The sequence below is a fragment of the Apostichopus japonicus genome, chromosome 2 (genome assembly GCF_037975245.1).
Source record: "Apostichopus japonicus isolate 1M-3 chromosome 2, ASM3797524v1, whole genome shotgun sequence".
NCBI lineage: Eukaryota > Metazoa > Echinodermata > Holothuroidea > Aspidochirotida > Stichopodidae > Apostichopus > Apostichopus japonicus.
The window spans coordinates 25,962,115-25,984,515 of record NC_092562.1 but is presented as its reverse complement, the minus strand read 5'-3'; the positions used below and the strand labels follow the sequence as shown (position 1 = coordinate 25,984,515).

At 37.9% G+C, this 22,401-nt stretch overlaps 2 protein-coding genes across 2 annotated transcripts in view; one reads left to right on the top strand and one right to left on the bottom strand.

Moving 5' to 3' along the window:
* The first annotated feature begins 5,036 nt into the window (after positions 1 to 5,036).
* Positions 5,037 to 5,927, top strand: LOC139980237 (uncharacterized). The gene has a single exon (XM_071991771.1). It carries the CDS (start codon positions 5,037 to 5,039, stop codon positions 5,925 to 5,927), a length of 891 nt encoding a protein of 296 aa, XP_071847872.1.
* Positions 5,928 to 9,981: 4,054 nt separating this feature from the next.
* LOC139984083 (uncharacterized) overlaps positions 9,982 to 22,401 on the bottom strand; it is a 28,725-nt gene continuing 16,305 nt past the window's right edge. The window contains exons 22-32 of the mRNA XM_071997787.1: positions 21,660 to 21,798; positions 20,874 to 20,963; positions 19,635 to 19,925; positions 19,165 to 19,296; positions 18,405 to 18,564; positions 17,631 to 17,818; positions 16,959 to 17,060; positions 16,541 to 16,735; positions 16,112 to 16,171; positions 15,408 to 15,462; positions 9,982 to 14,879 (exon numbers count right to left, since the gene is read on the bottom strand). Of these exons, the coding sequence (XP_071853888.1) occupies positions 14,806 to 14,879; positions 15,408 to 15,462; positions 16,112 to 16,171; positions 16,541 to 16,735; positions 16,959 to 17,060; positions 17,631 to 17,818; positions 18,405 to 18,564; positions 19,165 to 19,296; positions 19,635 to 19,925; positions 20,874 to 20,963; positions 21,660 to 21,798 (1,486 nt within the window). The 3' untranslated portion in view covers positions 9,982 to 14,805. The remainder of the gene's footprint in view (positions 14,880 to 15,407; positions 15,463 to 16,111; positions 16,172 to 16,540; positions 16,736 to 16,958; positions 17,061 to 17,630; positions 17,819 to 18,404; positions 18,565 to 19,164; positions 19,297 to 19,634; positions 19,926 to 20,873; positions 20,964 to 21,659; positions 21,799 to 22,401) is intronic.

Here is a 22,401-nt window from a genome sequence, read left to right as displayed (position 1 = left end):
AAGTCCATTTGGAGTCACCAAACGCAAACTTGTGGAAACCTTGTTTTATAAGCTACCGTATCTCCCACAGCCAGCCTATCAGATTACATGTGCGTTAGTACAACTCATACGAATAGGAGGCTGCACGGTAAACAACTTTTAAAATGTTATAATGTTATACTTATAGGCTATGCATATACGCTGTGAATGTCGGAAATCAAGTACAACGTCGAGTGTCTAGACAAAGTACCAGTATAAAAATACTGCACTTTTAAACTGGTTTCATTGAGCCCCTCCAACAATGTGTAGAGATAATCTGGGAATGTCGGTAATCAAGTAAAACGAGTGTCGAGACAAAATGCCAGCATAAAATACTGTACTTAAAATTGAATTATTGAACCATTACATGATGTCTGGATATGTTGTGAATGTCGGCAATCAAGTAAAACGAATGACAGTAATATTACTAAAGACACTACTAGTGTTACTACTAGTGTTTATAGTTGAGAAGATGCGATCTTATCACTGCCTGTACTTTGTGAATGCTCTACACAATATATATATATATGGCGGATGCCATCCAGTGCCCTAGCTTCGCTGTTTTACAAGGGCGGCCGTCCGACCTTCATTTCGCCTGCCCTGCCACTCTTTCCTCCTCTCCAACTCCGTATATAGTACCTCGATGCTTTGACCTGCAGCGATTTCACCAGCTACCCCAACTCTTCAAATATCCCCGCAAATGTAGTGTGCATATCTCGCTAAATTCCACGCAATTTGTATTAGGCCTGTTCAAACTTCGGAGTTTCAACTGCACATGCGCATATCCTGAAAATTTGTGGAGAAAAGATCATATCACCTTACCTACAACACATAGCCTTAGTCAAAACTCGAGTGTATCTTGGATGATTCGTTTCTCGCATAACATGTTAGCGGGTGTTTTGGTCTAAAATTCTTAAAAATGCTGAGCGAGGTTTGTGTATATTCCATTTACAGCAAAATCCCTTTCGCAAATCGAAACTCCGAACTGGATTGGTGTTACGAATGAACTTGCTTGGCGGGTTTAGTAAACTAGTTCTGTGAGTCATATTGCCTACGTACTTCAATACTGTGCCCCTCTTGTTACTCACGAAGCGCAGACTACATCCAACCATAGAGCAACTGATCCAACATTTACCCTGGATGCTTTTCAGTATTTGGAAACAACCAACTCCACGAAAATTATAGTATTTAAATAACATTTTTACGCAATGTCGAAACTTCAATGACTACTTTTGACGATGTATGACTGCAGTAGTTTATGCACACGAATTAGTGTTGCACCAGAATCATGACTTGAAGCACGTGGCCAAAGGGACCGCAAAACTTTACGCAAGTTTGCAACGAAGAAATAACTGTGGTATAAATGCACATTTTACATTATCAACTCTCAAAAGGGAGAGAACATAACATACTGTGAGATTTAAAGTCCTTTTCAGTATCAAAGATGTTGTGGTAGCTTCCCGCAAAATTAATAGATTGTCTCAACTCATAACTTTCTGTGATAAAACAATTATTCAAATATGACATTAACAATATAAATGTAAATAACGTCCTCGGAATTGTATCAACTATCATGTAAAGATCGTTAACAACGTGATTTTGTTCGACAAATCAGGTTGTTAAGGATATTTACATGGCTGTTGCTACAAATCCGGCATGACATTAACGATTACCCCCCCCCCCCCCCTTTCGCGTTACATAGTTAAACCATCATACTTTGCGTTCATTGAGCACTGAAGATGCAAGCATGTTTGCAGATAATGGGTAAGGGACTATTAACCAAACAAATCTCGGGAAATTTGAGAAAACATCATTGGCTGTATTTAGCATGAAAATCTCTGTAATAGATATGTTGTTAGCACTGCACGGAAGCAACTTGTGGTTGATTGTTATAATTTTTTTGAAAAGAAAGAATGATGTTCGTTCACAATGTGTTCACAACGGAACTTTAGATAGCAACGAAAGTGTAGACATCAACGTGTGTTTAGACATCAACCGTAAGTTAACTTAGCAACGAAAGTTTTAGACATCAACGTGAGTTTAGACATCAACCGTAAGGTTTATAAATCAACGTGAGTTTAGACATTAAGGCGCGTTTAGTCGTCAACGTGACTTTAGACATCAACGTAAGTTTAGACATCAACGAACAACAGCAACATGGTAAACTAGCAGCAACAGCTTTAGCTTAGACAGCAACAAACTTAGTTCAGGCAACGAAACAAACTTAGTTTAGGCAACGAAATACGGTTGCCCTTTTCGCGTTCCATACTTCAGGTCTGCTCAGGTAGAGGGGAGGAAGTTTAATAGGGTAGGTCAGTGGTATTGTTTGAGAGAGTGGGTAAAACAGGATTTAAAGGGGGAAAATAGGAATTATAGCCAGTGGTGTGGCCAGTATTCTGCTAACGGAGAGGGGGGGGGGGGGAGGTATCCCTCATGGGCCCAAAATTGGTGGAATCTGAAAAATGGCCTGAAATTTGGTGGGCCATAAAGTTTTGTGGGCCCTACATTTTTAAGCTCGAAAAGGTATGAGCTTCTGCACCATTGGTGCTCTAGTTGACGTTTCCATTTTTCCTCTCTCACTAATGTATCTATATATATATATACTATATATGGTCTAGCATAACGCGTGTGTGTGTGTATGGACGCCTTGAACAATTGTTCAATTGTGCAATGGAACCAACTGTGGCTGGTCTTGAACTCGACCGAGTCGTCGGGGAACATGAAGCATTTCGGGAAGGGGCGATCGCCCCCCCCCCCCGAGCAAATTTCCTCTATGATATCGCTGGTAATTTAAAAATAGACAATGCTTAGATGCAACTTACAAGGCCTGGGAAGTGTCATTTCCAGCGATCTGGGAGGCTTTTTCGTCCAAGATTTTCTTGTACGCTTCGCGCCAACCCATGGTGGCGCTTCGCTTAGATAGTTCCGTTGGCAAATTACTCGCTACGCGCCTGTTCGAATTTGTAAAGCAAAGAGCAGACATCACATAATATTAGTGAGCATGAAAATGCATGTTCAAAAATGAACAGCCTCAAAACTGTCTATGTGTGTAGTCAAAGGCGTAGGAGCCCAATTGGATTTGGGGGCTGTAACGACTTGCCCGAAAAATATAACCAAAATTTTTCGCGCGCCAAGCGCGCGTTCAACATGTTAATGTCAATATCATATAAGCAAGCATAGGTCATTACATCGCATGGCATCGTGTACCGTACGGTCCGTGAAAGTTGCGCAGTCATCCGCAGGATGCTAATGTAAACAACGAAATGTCTTATGTAGATGGAGAAAAAGCATACAGGTCCAATTATGTCAAAACTCTCTTTTACAGTAGTAATGGCGATTTAGTCTGCCAAGCTTAGAACTTTATTTTAATTACCAAGGGGAACAAGTTTGGTTGGGGGGGGGGCTGCAGCCCCCGCCTCCTACGCCTATGTGTGTAGTGTTCGGTTTCGAAATATCTGATATCGGAAATATCTGCTATTTTTCATTTCCTTCAACGAAGTTTTATAATTGCCGTTATAAGAGGTTGTAATATTTGTACACCTGTAAATTAACTGTGTCTGAATTTTCGAAAACTTCCTGACCAACATTCTTCATCATACTTCCCTCTACTCGTAACAATTTTGTCCTGTCTGTTAGGGGTTGAAGGAGGTTTTTCTATATTGGTTGTCCATAGATTGAATTTTGTGCAACATTATGTATATGTTTGAAGTGATTTTCTTCACGAGAAATGAGAATTTTCAAATTCTAAACAAATAATAGGCTTTAAACTTTGAAAAGTGGGGCTTTCGGATATTGTGGGCCGTAACGTAGAATCACCTACAAAAGCAATGATCCACAGGACATGCAATGAGTTCGAACATGATGTGTGACTGGTTACAATCTTCAAAAAGGTTATGGATGAAGAAAAAAATATTGGGAAATACTTGGTTCTCAGGCAAAAGTGTACATCTGGTTGGTCATTTTCGAGCCCGAGAAGTGCCATTTCCGGTGATCTAGGGGGTATCAAAACCTGAAATTTTCTTGTACGCTCCGCTCCAACCGATGGTGGCGCTCCGCTTTGATAGTAATTCGCGCCCCCGGTAGAAAATCCTGGATACGTCCCTGGGCTGACACTATACAAATATAACCTAATAATAATGATAGAATTCAATGGGTAACCAATGCTCTACGAAACTCTAATGGGTTGCAAAACGCTTGTGCAGAGGTTCACTTTGAAGACATTGCATGACAGGGCTACAGATGACAACAAAAACGAACTATACTTGACTGTGCAAGTGCATCGCAGCCCTTGTAATGATCTGAAACATTAAGAATCTCGCTTCTTAACAAGCGAGATTCTTAACGGTCAGGATGCCGAAAAGTTATTTCTTAGTATTGCATTACAGGATAACAAGTTATGTCATCTTCTCTGTAATGTGCACTCCATACAGCCTTATCATTCCAGTTCATAATTGAGATTACATGTGATTACTTGTGTTTTTTTAATGTGGACACCAAATCTGGTTAGGATTTCTACTTGTCATATATAATAATGATACGATTCAAATGACAGAAAAAACCATCCGCAAACAGCATAACAGAAATATCAGTTAGATCAAGCAGTAGTCAAATATAATGTTTCTCCAATATGTAATTTCTTAACTAACGCTTGTCGGTAAATGCTTACGTTGGATGAAATCTCGTTTCAGTTACTTTTCACGAATCTTAACTCTCCGTTCGATATCAGAGAGCTACGTTGGACTTTGATACTGCCAAACTGTCTTATGGCTGACACTATACAAGTGTAACATAATAAAAGTGATAGAATTCAATGGGTAACCAATGTTCTACGAAAGAAACTCTGATGGGTCGAATTCACGTTTGCAAAACGCTTGCGGAAAGTTTCACTTTGAAGACACTGCATGGCAGGACTTCAGATGTAAAAGTAGTGGACAACAAAAACGAACTTGACTGTGAAAGCACGTCATCAGCCCTTCATTTCTTTTCAAATCGTTCCCTTACCTTACAGGCCTCAGAAAATGTCCGACGTCAAAGATTACCAACAAGAAGCTGCTGCGTATCATCTCACCGAAAAAGAGGCTCATTCATTCATTGAAAATGTTTTATCCATGACAGACTTCTCGCAAAACCTACTCGATGACAAACTGGCTTTCTTAGACAAACTCATTTATACTATGCACCAAACAATACCCTTTCAATCGGTCTATAGATGTAGCATTCCCTCGAAGGATAGACACAGACCATCCTTCTCTCTCATCAAAGAACACATGTTTAAGAAGTATGGCGGCACGTGTAAAACCATCCAGACCTTTTTCAAGTGTTTACTTGATGCACTTGGCTATAAAACGGACTTTTTCCCAATAACCGTTTTGGGTCAAGGACATGTTGGAATCATCGTGCATGACTTGGCATCTCAGGGCAGCAAACATGTAGTAGATGTTGGCTGTGTGTCTCCGACGTTTACAGCTATCCCGTTCAACTTTGAGAGGGAATCGGAAATATACTCCGTCTCGTTTTTAAAGTACAAGTACGTTCGGAGAGCAGACGGCATTGTGGAATGGTTGCACCAATCACGGAGCGATGAAAACGATTGGTTCAGGTTTGCAGAGATGGAGGTTACCAACTTGGTAACCGTTTCGTATTTCTTCGAGACTACCGAACGTGATTTTGCGGATCCATCGAACGAACTCAATAGTATTCTACGCATTTCACATTACAACGGGAACTGCTTCTTCAGCGTGAAAGATAACATCGTGAAATGGAGCGAAGAACCACAACAAAAACTACTGAGTAAGAGATTGGAAACAAAGGAAGAAATCGCCACAATGCTTCACGAAGAATTTCCCCAATTTCCAATTGAAATAATCAAACAATGTGTGTCAAACACATTGTTAACATTACAGTCATGAACAGCACTAGCCATACATGGCATTAGTGGTGTATTCATTTGTATCGACATCCAAAACGGATTTGCAATTTGACAGAACTGGTGGCATACTTATGACACATGCGTTGTTATAACTAAGCCAATTACTTGTTCTCTTGCTACTTAGTATAGGATGTAACGTAAACCTCTGGAGTAACAAGAAATAAAGCCTAACAAAGAATATTAACATTTTTTAAACCACCATATCACAATGTATGAATTTTATATTCAGACTTAGGTAATAACAATAGAATTAAAAACAAAAGAAATGACAACTTGTAATATTTTCAAACTTTTGCAAAGCTGCATTTATGTTATGTTCGACTGTTTGCAGGTATTGGTGCTTCGTTATAACGTAGTAATTTCTCTGTTTTATGTAAGAAAAAAATTGAACCGATAGCTTATTGTAATAATTATCGACAAATAATCCGATCGGTCAATCTGTCCATAATCCACTTTGATCTAATATCTGAATATCATTCCATTAAATTGATACTAAATATGTATAATTTGTGTTCATGTTTTAACAGTCAATAAATAGCTATTACGACAGTCTACATGTAATTGCAGTGATTACGTCATCTATTCCTCGTGTCGAAGCTATCTAGTCGCATTGAGCGTGAAGATGATGTCTCGAAGCTACGTGTTAGGGGTTAATGCCCCCGTCTCGTCGCACTTTTATTCCTTCAAGCCCAGGAGGCTCGAGTGAGCATTATTAGGTGTATATTGCGTCTATAAAGGACGAAATAGTCGCTGATTTCTGAAATAATTAGTAAATTTTGATAATAAGTTGTAAATAGATACACTAGGAAACCATTTCCATGATCAATAATAGTCATTACCGATCGGCTATAGGCAATTGCTGTGATTACGCCATCTATTTCTCGTGTGGTATACCAGTAGCTATTAACTATTGGCTGGAGGACAACGTGTCGAAGCTAAGTAGGCTGTGCTATCATAATATCATATGTATATGCGACCTGTTGGTGTAGAGGTACGGTTTTCGTTTTATGTGTGCGATGCCCGGGTTCGATTCCCCGCCAACGTTTTGTTGTTTTTCTTGCGTAGAAAATATTTCGATTTCCACGGTGTTGAACATTCAGCAGTTAAATCTGTTGCATTCTAACTACTACTACATTTGTATAATTTGTTTTCATGTTTTCACGGACAATAAATAACTATTACCGATAGTCTATAGGCAAATGCAATGATTACGCCATCTATTCCTCGTGTCGAAGCTATCTAGTCGCATTGAGCAGGTGTATTTCGTGAAGATGATGTCTCGAAGCTCCGTGTTAGAGGTAGATGCCACCGTCGCGTCGACTTTCATTCTTTCAAGCCCTAGTAGGCTCGATTGAGCATTATTAGGTTAGATTCAGTCTATAAGGGACAACAAAGTCGCTGATTTCGGGGATAATAAGCAAACTTTTTATAATGAGCTGTAAATAGATACACTTGGTTAACCATTTCCACGGTCAATACATAGCTATTACAGATCGGCTATATGCAATTGCAGTGGTTACGGTGGCATACTCCTATTAGCCTCTATATCAATCCGCAGCAAATGTTCTCCTTCAGGAAAAGTGCCAATTAGGAACAGGAGAACAACTTTTTTGCTATGTTATCAATTAGGATGTGCTTATTTTGTGGCTTTGATGTTAAAGAACATGAATGGAAGCACATGTGGTTAAAAAATTGGGTCAATTGAGGCAATTTTAGACCCCTTTAGGCCTCCAAGGAGCAGCGTAGGAAATTTGTTTACCGCTGAGTGGAGAGGTTTGTTTACAAGTGACGAAAAGTTCCGGCTCTCGTAGCAAAAAATCTACATAGTCATGGTACGGAAAATTGATGGTGCCATGAAAGGCCAACTTGTCAGCTATCCAGTGATGGGTAGCGTTTAGCAAGTGAAAACTTCTATCTAGGCTTAGAGAAGACATTACTTTTGTGATTTAGTGTGTAAGTCAATGGGGCTTTTAATGGGCGTATGCTACCTTACGTCATCTATTCCTCGTGTCGAAGCTATCTAGTTGCATTGAACAGGTGTGATACGTGAGGATGATATCCCGAGGCTACGTGATTGGGTAAATGCCTCGTCGCGTCGCACTTTTATTCCTTCAAAACCAAGGAGGCTCGAGTGAGCATTATTAGGTAGAGGTTGCGTCTATAAGGGACGAAATAGTCGCTGATTTCGGAGATAATAAGTAAATTTGTATAAGGAGTTGGAAAAAGATACACTAGGTAAACCATTTCCACGGTCAATAAATAGTTATTACCGATCGGCTATAGGCAATTGCAGTGATTACGTCATCTATTCCTCGTGTCGAAGCTATCTAGTCGCATTGAGCAGGTGTATTACGTGAAGATGATATCTGGAAACTACGTTTTAGGGGTAAATGCCCCCGACGCGTCGCACTTTTATTCCTCCAAGCCCAATCAGGCTCGAGTTAGCATCATTACGTGTAGATTGCGTCTCTAAGGGACGACTTAGACGCATATTTCGATGATTTTTGTTAATATGTATACCGATCGGCTTAGGCAATTGCAGCGATTACGTCATTTTCTTCTTGTGTGGTATACCGATAGCTATTTCCTATTGGCTGGATTGTTGTACTCAATATGGCGAATCCATATATCATGTATGAAGATTATCCTTGATTTCTTCTATGATAAATCAAGTTTTAATGGTTTTCAGGCCTCGACACTGAAATGTTTTTAAATGTAATCGCTAATTGGCGACTGGGACTAAAAATCTACACGTCAAAACGCAATATTCACTCGCCAATATGACTGCTGTTCAAATCCCCATAGTACAGATCTACAATAATCAATACTCTCTATGAACAAAGGTTAGGCATGATGCTTTACATGATGCTGCGTAATTGCACATTGGAAAATTATGTTTCTGCGCAGTATGAAATATATAAAAAAATACACCAAAGTAAGTTATGAACAAAGTAAAACATGCATGTCGCAGAATCGTAAATAAGCAGCTAGGTCTATTGTACTGTTCAAGAAATAAACATTAAACATCTGTAAAAATACCTACGAAGATCGCTTGGCTTAAATTCCATTACGGATGCGGTCTCATGGGCGCAAATCAGTCTTGGATAATGGTGGGGACGCGTATCTGTTCTCTGATACTATCTAAGCGGAGCGCGACCATTGGTTCGCGCGTAGCGTACAATAATTTTTTGGGCAAATATACCTCCCAGATCGTCGGAAATAACACTTCCCAGACCCAATAATGTTCCAAAACTTCCTTAAATTTGAGATCTCATGGCTTATAAATTTAAGTTGGGGGAACACATGGGCGTCTGCAGAAAAAAAAATCAGGGGACAAGTAATCCAAGTAGACTTTTGTATACGATGGGTCTGGGTCCTCTGCCAGAAAACAATTATAGACTGCCGCAAATGCGATTTCCTTCCTCAATTTAACAACTGTAGATAAATATAATAAAATGAGAACTGCTGCATGTCATTTGCACAATGCTGGATCCATGGGCGTCAGCAGGTTTCAGAAAGTGAGGGGGACACTATACTATCTAAGCGGAGCGCCACCAGTGGTTGGCGCGTAGCGTACCAGAAAATTTTGGGTACATAAGACCCCCTAGATCGCAGGAGACGGCCTTCCTGAGTCGTTTTTAGTTACATCAGAACCAGATCTGTGAGGAGAAATTTTGTCTCACAAAACTAAATCCCGACAGAAAGTACTGGTAGAAAGATGCCGTTCTGACACCAAGGGAGACGAATTACACAGCGTCCATCTCAAACGAAATATTGAAAAAGTGGCGCCGTCACCTCCGGGATGAGTGGAGTGGTATATATAATACATGCATGTAGGTGCGAGACGTCAGTTGTTATGTGCCCAGGTACTTTAATAATAATAATCAGAAAAAGGCACCGCGCGCAGAGCGTGTGTAGCGCCTAGCCGGCACTCAACAATAAAGATCTACCATATCCGGCGAATACATGTAGCCTTAATTACTTAACCCCTACACCCCTATTCGTCCGTCCAGTCCAAGGGACTGGAGGTAGTGATATGAACATAGTAACTCATCACCATCTACCTGTATGGCTTACCTAATCCCTTGGAACCCATACAAACAACATGTGTGCAAGATTCAATACACTTTCGAATGGTCTCCCCCCCCCCCCCGAACGAATTAAATGGGCAGATTTAGGATATTGGGAGAATGGGAGGTAAATGACGGTGCAAGTGATAGATAGCAGGGGCCCAGGGAGTCCAGATTTCTTGACCTTAAATAGAAAATCGCGCATATGCATGTGATTTTTTTTAATAACTACTCTGAAAAGTGGGTGGGACAAATGATATGATATCCCCTCCACTTTTGAAAGTGGGGGGACATGTCCCCCCCCCCGTCCCCCACCTGTTGACGCCCATGGCTGGATCAAACTCACCAAAGTTCAATACAGGGAAATTTGCAATGCAAAGACAAATTGGTGGGGACACGGTATATCATGTCCCCACCACTGAAGAAGTTGGTCGCTGTCCCCACCAGGATTTGCGCCCATGGTCCGTCTAGCTAATTCAGTTTGAAAATAAGTAAAAACTACTCTCGGTGAAAGTTTGTGTCATTTTGTGGTGATATTTAGTAACAAATTGTGACACGGTTAGACATGCGCGTAGCGAGGAATTTGCTAAGGGAGGGGCGAAGCTTGTAGGCAAACTATCTAAGCGTAGCGCCACCATGAGTTGGCGCAAAGCGTAAAAGAAAATTTTGGCCGAAAATGCCTCCCAGATCGCTGGAAATGGCACTTCCCAGGCCTTGTAAGTTGCATCTAAGCATTTTCTCTTTTGAAATTACTAGCGATATCATAAAAAAAATATGCTCTTATAGCCACAAAAAAACTATGCCACCAAATATTGGGGGGGGGGATATTAGATACTATATCCCCACCTAAAATATTGGGGGGACATGCCGCCCCCCCCCCCCCCCATGATCGCCGCCCATGCTATATACAGTAGCTAGTTGTGCGAACGTCCTAAAACCTGTGTAGTACCTCACTGCTACTTTGAACCGCTACTCGATTAGCGCGATTGGTACATTTGGTCAATTATTTATCTTGTATTTTAGCTGTGAGAAAAAAAATCGCTATTACTCCATTACACTGCCTTAATCGAAGCGATATTTTAATTATGACTGGTGGCTGTAAGAAATGCCTTCAAAAAAACATTTTTAGAATATGTTTGACCAGCTTAAGTACAGGTGTTCTGACACGAAACATTTTTTTAAATACTTATTGTTAGCAGTCTACCTGCATTTATTTTACCGTGCTGGTGTTGCCCGCGCATAACCAAGCTGTCGTGATATCGACGTTTCATATATATTTTTATTTGGTTGAGAAATTAATATATGAGCACAATATATTTATGAATGCCATTACATACATTACGTTCTACGTAAGGTCATACCGTTCCCTCTAATAAATTTTTATTTTAGATTATAAATGATGCTTTCGTTGTATGTTTGTAAATGCTCTATGAAATTTGTGAACAATCTCCGCACATGAAAACTTCCCGTACATAATGCACGTGCAGATAGCGAATCATTCTATACAGCTAATTCGCACTGAGATCGGTCATTGATAAAATTCTAACAAGGCGACAGTTAATTTTCGTAAACGGCACCTAGCCATTACCCCAGCATAACTACATCCCAACCTGAAGTTTTTATTTGGCACTGAATCTCGATAATTGCAAACTACGACGGAAAACCTCAAATAGCACCGCTGTATGTACAAAGAATATACCTTTTGGCACACAATGTATGTAGCGAGATTATGCAGCTCAAGAGACGTGATGAAGCCTATGCAACTTTGTTCGCGGGAATTTTATTTGATTCAACGGATGCTCATAAGCTACTTTCCAATTGCCAACAGCCTCCTGTTCTTATGAGGTGTAACGCACATGTTATCTGGTAGGCTGGTCGGTGGGAGATACGGTAGCTTATAAAACAAGGTTTCCACAATTTGGCGTCTGGTTACTCTAAATGACCTTTGAACTCCATAAAAAACAAAATGCTTCTTGTACTGAACGTGTCTCAACTACATACTAAATATGAGATCCGTCCAAGCTTCCCTTCTTGAGATATCGTGTTTTCAAGGTTTTCACATTTTGACCACTGGTGACCCCAAATGGACTTTGACCTCTACAAATACAGTAGGTTTTCTTAATGTGGTACTCCTTCACACGAGATACGAGATTGGTCCAAGCTTTCCTTCTAGAGATATCGTGTTTACAAGGTTTTCACATTTGACCCCTGGTGACCCCAAATGACCTTTGACATTCTCTAAAAACAATAGGGTTCTTCTACTCAATGTGGTACACCTACTCACCTTGAGATCGGTCCAAGCTTCCCTTCTTGAGATATGTTTACAAGCAAGACGTCACACACACAGACATATGCACGCTTGAATGCATAAGTAACCAAACAATGTGGACTTCTCTTGTCAGTTTATGTATAATTGATATAACAAAATATGTAAAAAATACAATAAAATTGAAGATTATTTATTTTTAATTTTTTTTTAATTTCTGTAACCTTTAAATTGGATTTACATTAATCAATTTTGAAAATATAATGCTTAAATGGCATTTACTCTTATTATTATTCAAATTATATAGGTTAATTATAGAATAAAATACTTCAATATTAACCAATATAAAAATGCAGTAGTACAAATCAAATAAGACCAATTTTATACAAAGCTATATCATACAAATACAAATTCCATTAATAATAATAATAATAAGTGTTTACGATATGAAAATGTGGAGAGAAGATTTCACAACATCCTGGGGTGCTTACAAATTGCTCCTGTATATGGAGTTTAGAATAGCAAAGAATTTTACTATAGGATTCTTTCCATGTCCTTGTTTTATTTCAGAAATCAGAAAACTAATTAATGGATGATAAGATAATGGTTTAAACCGGATTGAAGCCGGTTGTCTGCCACACCAGTTTAGCGATCCACCTTAAGGTTGGGTGGCAATGTATGAATGAACCTATTTCTTTGTGGTAGTGGTTTGCAAACTGTCAAACTAGAGTCTACAAAATAAAAATATTTCATCGTGAGTTTGATAAGTACATATCTGAGAGTTAATGGGACAGTCTCGTATGACAAACAGGAAATGGAAATAAAGCTTAACTAAACAAAATATAACATGACGGCTGACTTGACATGGTACAAAGTCAATCATGTTTAATATATGACAACGCTTATGCCATTGGCTTGGTGTATTTGAGGGCAGCATTACAGCAACTTGTCACTACTGAACATGTTTAGGTTGTCCATATTTAAAATTCCTGACTAAATATGATACACCCCTCATTTTCACTTACGCTAGCAAAAAATGGAAGGCGAGTAAATAAATGTTTGACCATCATACTACCATATAGGACTAACTGGGAGATTGAAAAAATAAACTTGAATACATCAACTGTAACATTAATAAGAACATATTAAATCAAAATGGAAAACACATGAACAAGAACGCAAAGATTGATAAGAATTTTGAACTGGGAGGAAGTGGGAGACAGCGGGTAAAGTAGTGACTCGACTAAAGTAATCCTTTATGACATCACAAAAGATGAACAATTATAAATATTGAAATTAGTCAAGTTGTTGGTCACACTTTCATGAGAAACTGCAGATTACAAAGTTAACACTAATAATAAATAGCTAATTAATAACTATTTAATAATATATACTAATTAATTAATAATACTAATAAATAATAATTAATTAATTACTAATAATAATATTTCATAGAGTTAATAATACTATTTGTTTGACCAACCTTTCTAAAGCAATGTCACAATCTGTTGGTCCTGGAGCTATACTCACTCATGAAGCCAAAACAGAAAATACAAAACAAGAGAGGTTCCTTAAGAGACCATCTGTTAACTTAAAAGTCTATGAAAGATGCCCTCAGAATGATGGAATTAATCTCTATTAGATCATAAGTATCAATAGAGTTAGTTGCCAAAATAGATAATAAGTATCAATAGAGTTAGTTGCCAAAATTTAAAATTTTAATACATCTGCTTAATAGGTCCCAAATTTTATCGATGTATAAAAATAGAAAATAAATAATTTATACATACATCTTCATCGTATTAAAATACAACAAAATAGATCAAAACAAGATTCTCTAATCTCCATTTCAGATTTGCATCAGTAAGTTATAAACACTACTTCTAAAATGGCAGGTTATTCCCCATTCATCCTGCAGCCCCTTTACACCTCCTTGATACCCCTCTCATGCATTCCCCACCCAGGGTTATCCCCTCCCCCTCACTCACTCCCCAACCCAGGGTTATCCCCTCATGGCAAAAACTTGTGCACATAAGTTTATTCAGAGAAATACTTTCGTTTAATATTACTTGCCATTAAAAGTTAGAAATGCCTTTCTGTTAAGTCTTTGTAGTTAAATGAAGCTGCTGCCAATTATTGGCATTAATTAGTTAGTTCCAGCCTGTGAATAGACTGACTGACTAACTGATGAAACATCTTTGATGGATTACTTAACAATTATTAATATTTTGATTATTAATATTTTGATACAAGATGCTTGAACCACTGTTTGCTCAAATTCTACAAACCATAGGTCACCATAGTAACAATGTCATCCTCAAATTGACTTCATTGTCAAGACATATTTTTTATTTTATTTTGGATGCAACAAGATTTTGACGCACACTTCCAGTCGATACATCCCACCTCTTGCGTCGAATTGTCGGTTTACATTCCGAGTCTTACATTGTGCTTCTACAAGAGGGCATCGGACATAGCATATAGTGGTTTCTGGCCAGTTGGCAGATTTATATTCTGGCCAGTTACTTGAGTCTAACTAGACACTGCATTACTCGTAGCTTATCTTCCTCTCCTATCTCTCCCAAGACGCCCGATTCTGAGGAAATAAAATAAAAAGTCTTGTGAGATTCTCCAGGATTTTCAAACACAGCAGTTAAGAAGCCATGCGCTTGGCTAATTTAGAATAATATCTTGTTCATTTGGAGCTACAAGATCTGTCAAACATCTTCTCCACAGACTACATTCATGCGTACAGTGTTTAATACTAGTCTGTTACTTTGGAAGAGATAAAAGAAAAAAAAAGTAAAAAATTTAAAGGTATGCTGTATTGGCCCCAAATATGCTAGATATTCAAATATGGTCACCTTTGGTCAAAATTCTTAACTGTTCTTATTACAACTAGGAAATTTTCCTCACTGGGACATTCAGTCATCTTGTGTGTACATTAAAAATGTCTGAAAACAATTTGGAGAGTTAAGACCTCCAGGAAAGCACTTTTTGAAAACTTCTAGCAAATATAGCGTGCTATAATTTGGGGCCGATACTGACTATAATATACTACAGGCTACTATAATATACTACAGGCTACTATAATATACTACAGGCTACTATAATATATCCTCACCTTCCATTGTCCTCACAGTTTTGGTTATGAAAGTTTTCAAAACATTAAATTGTTTCTGAAAAGTAAAGAAGACAACATGAAAATGGTTAAATTTTTCATTCAGTAACTGACAAAGAAATTTGCACATAAAAAGAGGTGTAATCTACCCAAACAGTTAGATGAATAGCTTTTGATGGTTATATTCAAAGGGTTACCTACTTTCCCCTTATATATTTTACTTCTGTTTATAATTTCTCTTCACTATTTTCTGCAGGTATTTTGCCAGGTGCTTCCATGCATTTGCTGCTACTCATTGCTCTTTTAACAATTAGCTGATATACTGATGATGGTTTAGCAGATACCATTTCATTACATCATGACAAAAACACACCAAAAATGAAAAACTTTGTCTCCTGTTGACATTGTGAAATAATACCCCAGCAAAAGAGACAGCCATATTATATGTTTTTATATCTTTATCTGTATCACACAAATGGAATGTTATTTATTTTTTGGCCTGGCAGTGTGCGTCTGTTCGAATCGATTGTCTCTATATAAGATCTTTCTATTAAATCTCATCTTGATACCGGCTTTGTTTAGTTAACAAATACTTTACATTCTTAGTCAAAATTGTGATTGAAAAGTGCAGCTATGAGACATAATGAAACACGATTATTGTAAAGTGTAGAAACAAATGGGATAAAAAAAAAAATTAAAATATTCACCTGGACATAAGGGTGGTATCTATAGGCCTCCATTAGTACTAAGAAGTAGATGCTGGCACTCTGCAATAAATATATATATACATATATATATAACTAATATCATATTTGTGGAAATTATTTCATTAATTAGAGTTTAAAAGTTCAAATTTTAAATTACGTCATCTACAATGAAAGTTATCTAATCTATGTTGAAATATTAAGGAAAAGCCCATTGACATGATATATATAGGCAATTGAAAACAGCTGGACATTATAGCAAACAAAAGTCTAAGACAAATGGCAACTGAAGAGAACTGCAAAAAGAAACCATGATATAGGGTAGGGAAGATGGGGTACGGAAGATGGGGAGGGGGAAAAAGAGAGGGGAGGGGAGGGGAGGGGACGAGAGGGGAGGGAAAGGGAGGGGAGGGAGGGTGGTCATTGGCCTACCTCTTGGTACTCTTCATTCCTTAGCAGCGCATCAAATACTTTCTCCAGATCCCCATTCGTCGCTTGTGCTTTGCCGTCTCTTCGGCGAGATGCCTCCCTCCAGGGGTCTCTGGATTTATACGACCTATGACCTTCCAGGGCAGTGACAAGGGCATCTGCAAACTTCAGCTGGAGTGGAATGTCATCTAGACATGTCTGTAATAGCAGAAAGTTTTTATCAATTTTTGCATATTAAATGATCCAACTATTAGAGTGTTCTATATGTGCTCTTCTCGTTACAAACAAGAATATAATAATCCATTGACATTCTAGTAATAAGTTTTGCAGAAACGACCGAGGAAACGGAAAATCTTTTAAAAAATTTCAAGAAACCTTGGGAAAAACTGATTTGTAACCCTTGAAATCTTAAAATATTTACCTCGACCGTAGCCATTAGACTATTGACAACCAGTTTCTTAAAGGGGAATTTTTCATCACCTACAAGTAGATTACACAGACCAGCTGCTCCTTCCTGTCTGACCTGAGGTAAGAGAATGAAATGTAATATATTAACTAAAATATGATTAAATACAACAAACACATCTTGCAAGAACTCAAACATGGAACTATCTAACATGCATAGAGGGAGAGGAATGCTTCACCATGGAAACCAAACAAAACACTAAAGAAAACCCCTTTCTGAAAGTACTTTCTGGAGAAGCTGGTTTGTCATTTAGTCAGAATAAACCTGGTCAGCAGTAAGAATTGACCATCACATCTTCAGAACATGTATGCAACGTCCAGCATTACTGTCACAAAAAGCTTCAACCGTTGTTGTTTGTAAATATAGATCTTTCACCACAGAAATCTTTCCATTACACAGACCTTGCCTATAAGAAATTCCGTCCTAGATACCCAACCTTTTTCCGTAAAAAGGAATGAGCCATTGGTCTGGTAGGTCGGGGTAGGGTACCCCAGTTTTTACGGGAAAAGTGGGGTACCTGGGGCGGGTTTTCTTACAGGCAAGATCTGCTTAATGCTTCCATATTATTCTGATGTATACAAAATGTGTAATAATTATATTGTGGGACGAGAGGTCGACTACACTTACCTCTATGGGTAATTTTCTGTCACTGACAATATCTGTTAATAGATGGACTATGTCCAATTTGCTGACCGTTTCGCTTGTAGATGCTTCGCCCCCTTTCGGTAGGGGTAGGGGTCCCTGCTGGGCTATAACCGACAAGGAATAGCAAGCTGCTTGTACCACCGTCAAGTTGTTATGCTGTAACTTTGTGACTATTGACAGAGAATTAAAAGAAGATGATGAATGTCATGTTAAAGATCTCAGAAAAAATTGTAATTTCTCAAAAACCTGAGAATCTAAACAATTTTATTGGAGGCATTGGGGGGGGGGGTCTTAGGGGGGTCTTGATTCACAATTTTACCTTATTCACGAGACACGTAAATATAAAATATTTAAAATGTCAACTCTGTGGCTAAACAAATTCTCTACAAATAGAAAAACAAAATGATATTAATTGGGTTCATAAAGAAGGCTTAATACCAACGCAACTTAGCTGACCTAAACATTATGGTCTTCAAGATTGTAAAATGAGTCCAAGAGATGTTAATCGTATTACTCTGAAGTGAGGAATGGAACCTATACAAGCTATTCCAATTTCACTACAATCACATAGTGCCATGCACCTATGAATTCTGCATTATAATATCTTTAAGGGGACGAAAGCAGACATTTAAAGTTATAGTTATTAGAAGGACATGATGGGGAGAGAACACAAGAAAATTTCTTTAGAGCCAAATCTTTATCCACGATTATTAGCTCAACTCCTAAGATGATCTTTTTAAGAAGACATTCATTTACCTATAGCTTCTGTAGCGAGTCGGTACAGATTATCCTCTGTGAGTTTAGTTTCGTCCTCCAGGCTGATAAATGTATCCCTCCCTGCCTCTCTTTCCTTCTTCATCTGACTGCTGATAATGTGACCAAGACTCCAGAGAGAGACTCTTTGGGTGTCTAACGACTGGTGAAAAAATTATAATAAAATAAAAGATTGCCTTTGTTGGAATCTAAATTAAGGCTGTATATTAAAGCTAACTAAAGGCAGCCTGTTACAGCTAGCATCTTTTAACTTGATCAAGCTTCATTCCAGGTTTATAGTATTGTGTCCAGTTTGTGCCAATTAAAGTACCTTGTTCCACAATAATAAGCTAATACCCAAATCAGGGAATAACTTTAAGACTGATTCATATCAATTTCCACATTTTTACTATATTATGATTACCGAAATTCAAACACCCAATATTATAGCTGTTTTAGGTTAAATGCAAACAACTATATATATATATATATACAAAGATATATATATATTCCTATCTCTGGTCAAGTACTAAAAAATTCCCACTAACATTTTGCCAGGGCTCATTTAAAAAGTATTTTAGTTGAAAAACTTGAGCCCTTCAAAAAGTCTACCTGAAAAACAAATATTCTAGGTTACCTAAAGAAACAAAACTTCAAAATGCTGACAAGTTTCCTTGTTGAGATTTTTATTTCTTGTTGTGATATCTCTGAGACTTTGAGAAACAAGCAATGTAAACTTTAAATGGAATGAGTAGATTCTTACAGGATTCTGCAGTGATTTTGTGGCTTTTTGCATGTAGTCTTCTGCGAGGGTGGATTTGGCATAGCAAAGTACTAGGCCTAACAACTCAGCGGTGAGTTGTTGGACAGTTCTGTCTTCAGAGTGTAATAGCATCTGGAAAGAATATAACAAAGGAAAATCACAAATTGTATATACAATATCAAAATCTCTGGACATTGTTTAGAGAACTGAATTAAACAAGCAAGTACTTAAATTCGTCCTTCTAAGACAAAGTGTTCTGTATTGTGTAAATACACTCCCAGAAATTAGGCAAAATTTCATGAGATGCCAAACCCTTTGTCTACTAATCTTTATCAAAAACCCTTTCAACTGCCAAACCTGCCTTGTAGTTTATAAGACCAAGTTAGTTAAAGTATAAGCATAATCAAAGAAGTTTCTCCCAGACATAATAAAAACTTTGATTTTCAAGCACTGGAAGGTTCTTTTTTTACCTTTAACTGATCTACTCGTGGGATGAAAGGAGGAGCGAGATGATCTGGCGCCATGGCGACCACTTCCAGCAGCTGATAGACAGCTTCTACACTACCAGTGGCGGATACAAACTGACGCAGCATCCCAACGTAAACTGTGAGAGGAGAGCGGTCGCTCTCTTCATCTAACTGATGTAAGGTATTGATGTAGCCGGTCATCTGAGGTGCTTGAAGCATCTTGTCATCCACGGAGGATGTGTCCGGTACAAGGCCGCAGGAATATGCCAGACTCATTCGTAGGTACTCTGCGATCTGTGGGACGTGACACAAATGGTGCGGTTTGCTATGTAATCTTTGTTGATAATAGCAGATATCAAATAAGTAATATTGAAGGTATAGCCCTGGAACCTTCACATGGTGCAATACACATTATGGCACAGTCCGAACAATTCAATGACTTTATCAGGGAAACACATAGAAACCCCAGCTCGAAATGGGATAACAAATTTTAAAGTACGTAGTTTTGTAAAACTAGGGCCATAAACTAGGACTATTCATTAACTTAGTTAATTCAGTTACAGTACATTGATCAGCTCAGCTTTGTATTCTCATGTCCAATATAAAGAGTGTAGAAATCTCTCAAAATTGCTTCTACTGTTTGTCATATTTTCCTTTTTTAGTGTTTTCAGTTTCTTATATTTTGTGTTTGTCATATTTGCTAAACATACAAATATAACATAGGACGGTATTGGTACTGTACCTCCTTGGCGGCCGACCATGTGAATTAACAATGCAATCTCCACTCCATTTATGCCTACCACAACGGTGCCAATATTGACATAATACAGATATTGCCAAGCATATGTAAAACATGTAACATACTGTTTGTATTAAACATACAAATATAACATAGGACGGTATTGGTACCTCCTTGGCGGCCGACCATGTGAATTAACAATGCAATCTACTCCATTATGCCTACCACAACGGTGCCAATATTGACATAAATACAGATATTGCCAAGCATATGTAAAACATGTAACATACTGTTTGTATTTAACATACATGCATATAAACATGTACCATACGGCAGAAGTAATATATATCCTTTTCAATTTCTCTTTTTAATCTTAAATTTTTCATGTTACCAGAGTCGACCGAGGAGAAGAAGGACCACATGTCCTATCTGTGTCAATATCACACCAAATATAACGGTCTGTATGTGAAAGTATTCTAACACATTTCATGCCTATTTCTTACCTTCTGATAAGCAACTGGGTTGAAAGGGATATTGAAGACACCCAAAGGACTTCTGGTCTTTACTGATGACCTAGGCAACGCTTCTGATGCCTAAAAAATAAAATATAAAAATAATGTCATGATATTGAATTTAAATGTTTGCCCTCAAATTCTTATTTTCATGGTGTCACTTGTGTGGAAAGAGTTTGATTTACATATGAATAATCTAAATAAAACAAAAATTTTTAGCAAACTACTTATCCACTAAAGAGCCTGTGTAAGAGAATGTGTAAAAGTAAGTTTGGCCTGACTTTTCGATCCTAGCAGGATCTTCTTCACAGGCTGAATGACAAGTTACAATAACAGAAGGGACAAATACACACAGAATATAGACATGCTAAATATGCTTCATATTGGTTTTTTTTTTTGCTTAGTCGTGTAGTTAGCTATTACAGGTACTGATTCATGTCAGCATATCAGCAGAATCGAACAAAAAATTTCTGCGGTTTGTTTAAAAATATTGAAAATATTTATTCCAAGATAAATATAAACATTTACAGCTGAACAGCCATCGATGCCATCATTCACTCTGCTGTGACTAGATACAATCACAAAATATCACCAAATATGAATAGCCCATACCATTTCTGTGAAAACTGCTGTAAAGATATGGTTTTATCCTAAAAAATGTAGAGAAATTCCAGCAATATTTTAAGCAACCAAGTTTCAGCCAACAGAATATCTACTTCATGGTTTTACAGATGGTTGGTACCAGATCATTTTTCTGCATTTTTTTTGGGGGCTCACCTGTTGCTTAACATGCATGACCATAGCAGGAAAGCTAGGCATCATAGCATTTAATGGGTGACCATTCCTGACATCTTCAGAGGCTACACGTATGTGTTCACCCAGTAGCTGTTGGGCTCTCCTGGTCAACGCTTCATTTCTGCAAGTAAAGAGCAACATTAAGTTACCATGTTCATGTTACCCATGTCAAGTTATCAGTTACCATAATCATGGCCTTCAGATCTCTACTCAATGGTGTGTTGTCATTCATTATCAGAAATAGGGACTACCAGTCTTGAGAAATGATTTTTATTTGTCAAAATGTTCTTATGAACATGAGTAGCTGGAATACTTTGGTCTAACATACAGACATTTAATAAAGTTTTTCAGATGCAATGCAAAACTTAACAGAAAATGGCAACATTTTATGGTCATGAATAACATGTTTACAACTTTTTTCAAGGACAAATGGGTTGTGGATGTGATCTATGGGTTCTATATGATGTTTGCATCAAGCTAAACTAACATGTTTTTATTGGTTAAATATGGTTAAATATCCTTAAGACCATTACACAAAAAATGGATCAACTATTACATTTAGATCTATACTGAGAAGCCAACATCACCATCAATTAAGCCCTTACATGAGCATTCCAAGTATTTAGCATATTTTTACATTTGAAATATTTCTGAAGTAAGCTAGAACAAATAGAAATGTTTTCATTTTTTTGGGGCCTGGCTATTTGCTACTAAGCTATAAACA

Coding starts and splice junctions, on each gene's coding strand:
- LOC139980237 (XM_071991771.1), top strand. CDS start 5,037: ATGTCCGACGTCAAAGATTACCAACAAGAAGCTGCTGCGTATCATCTC.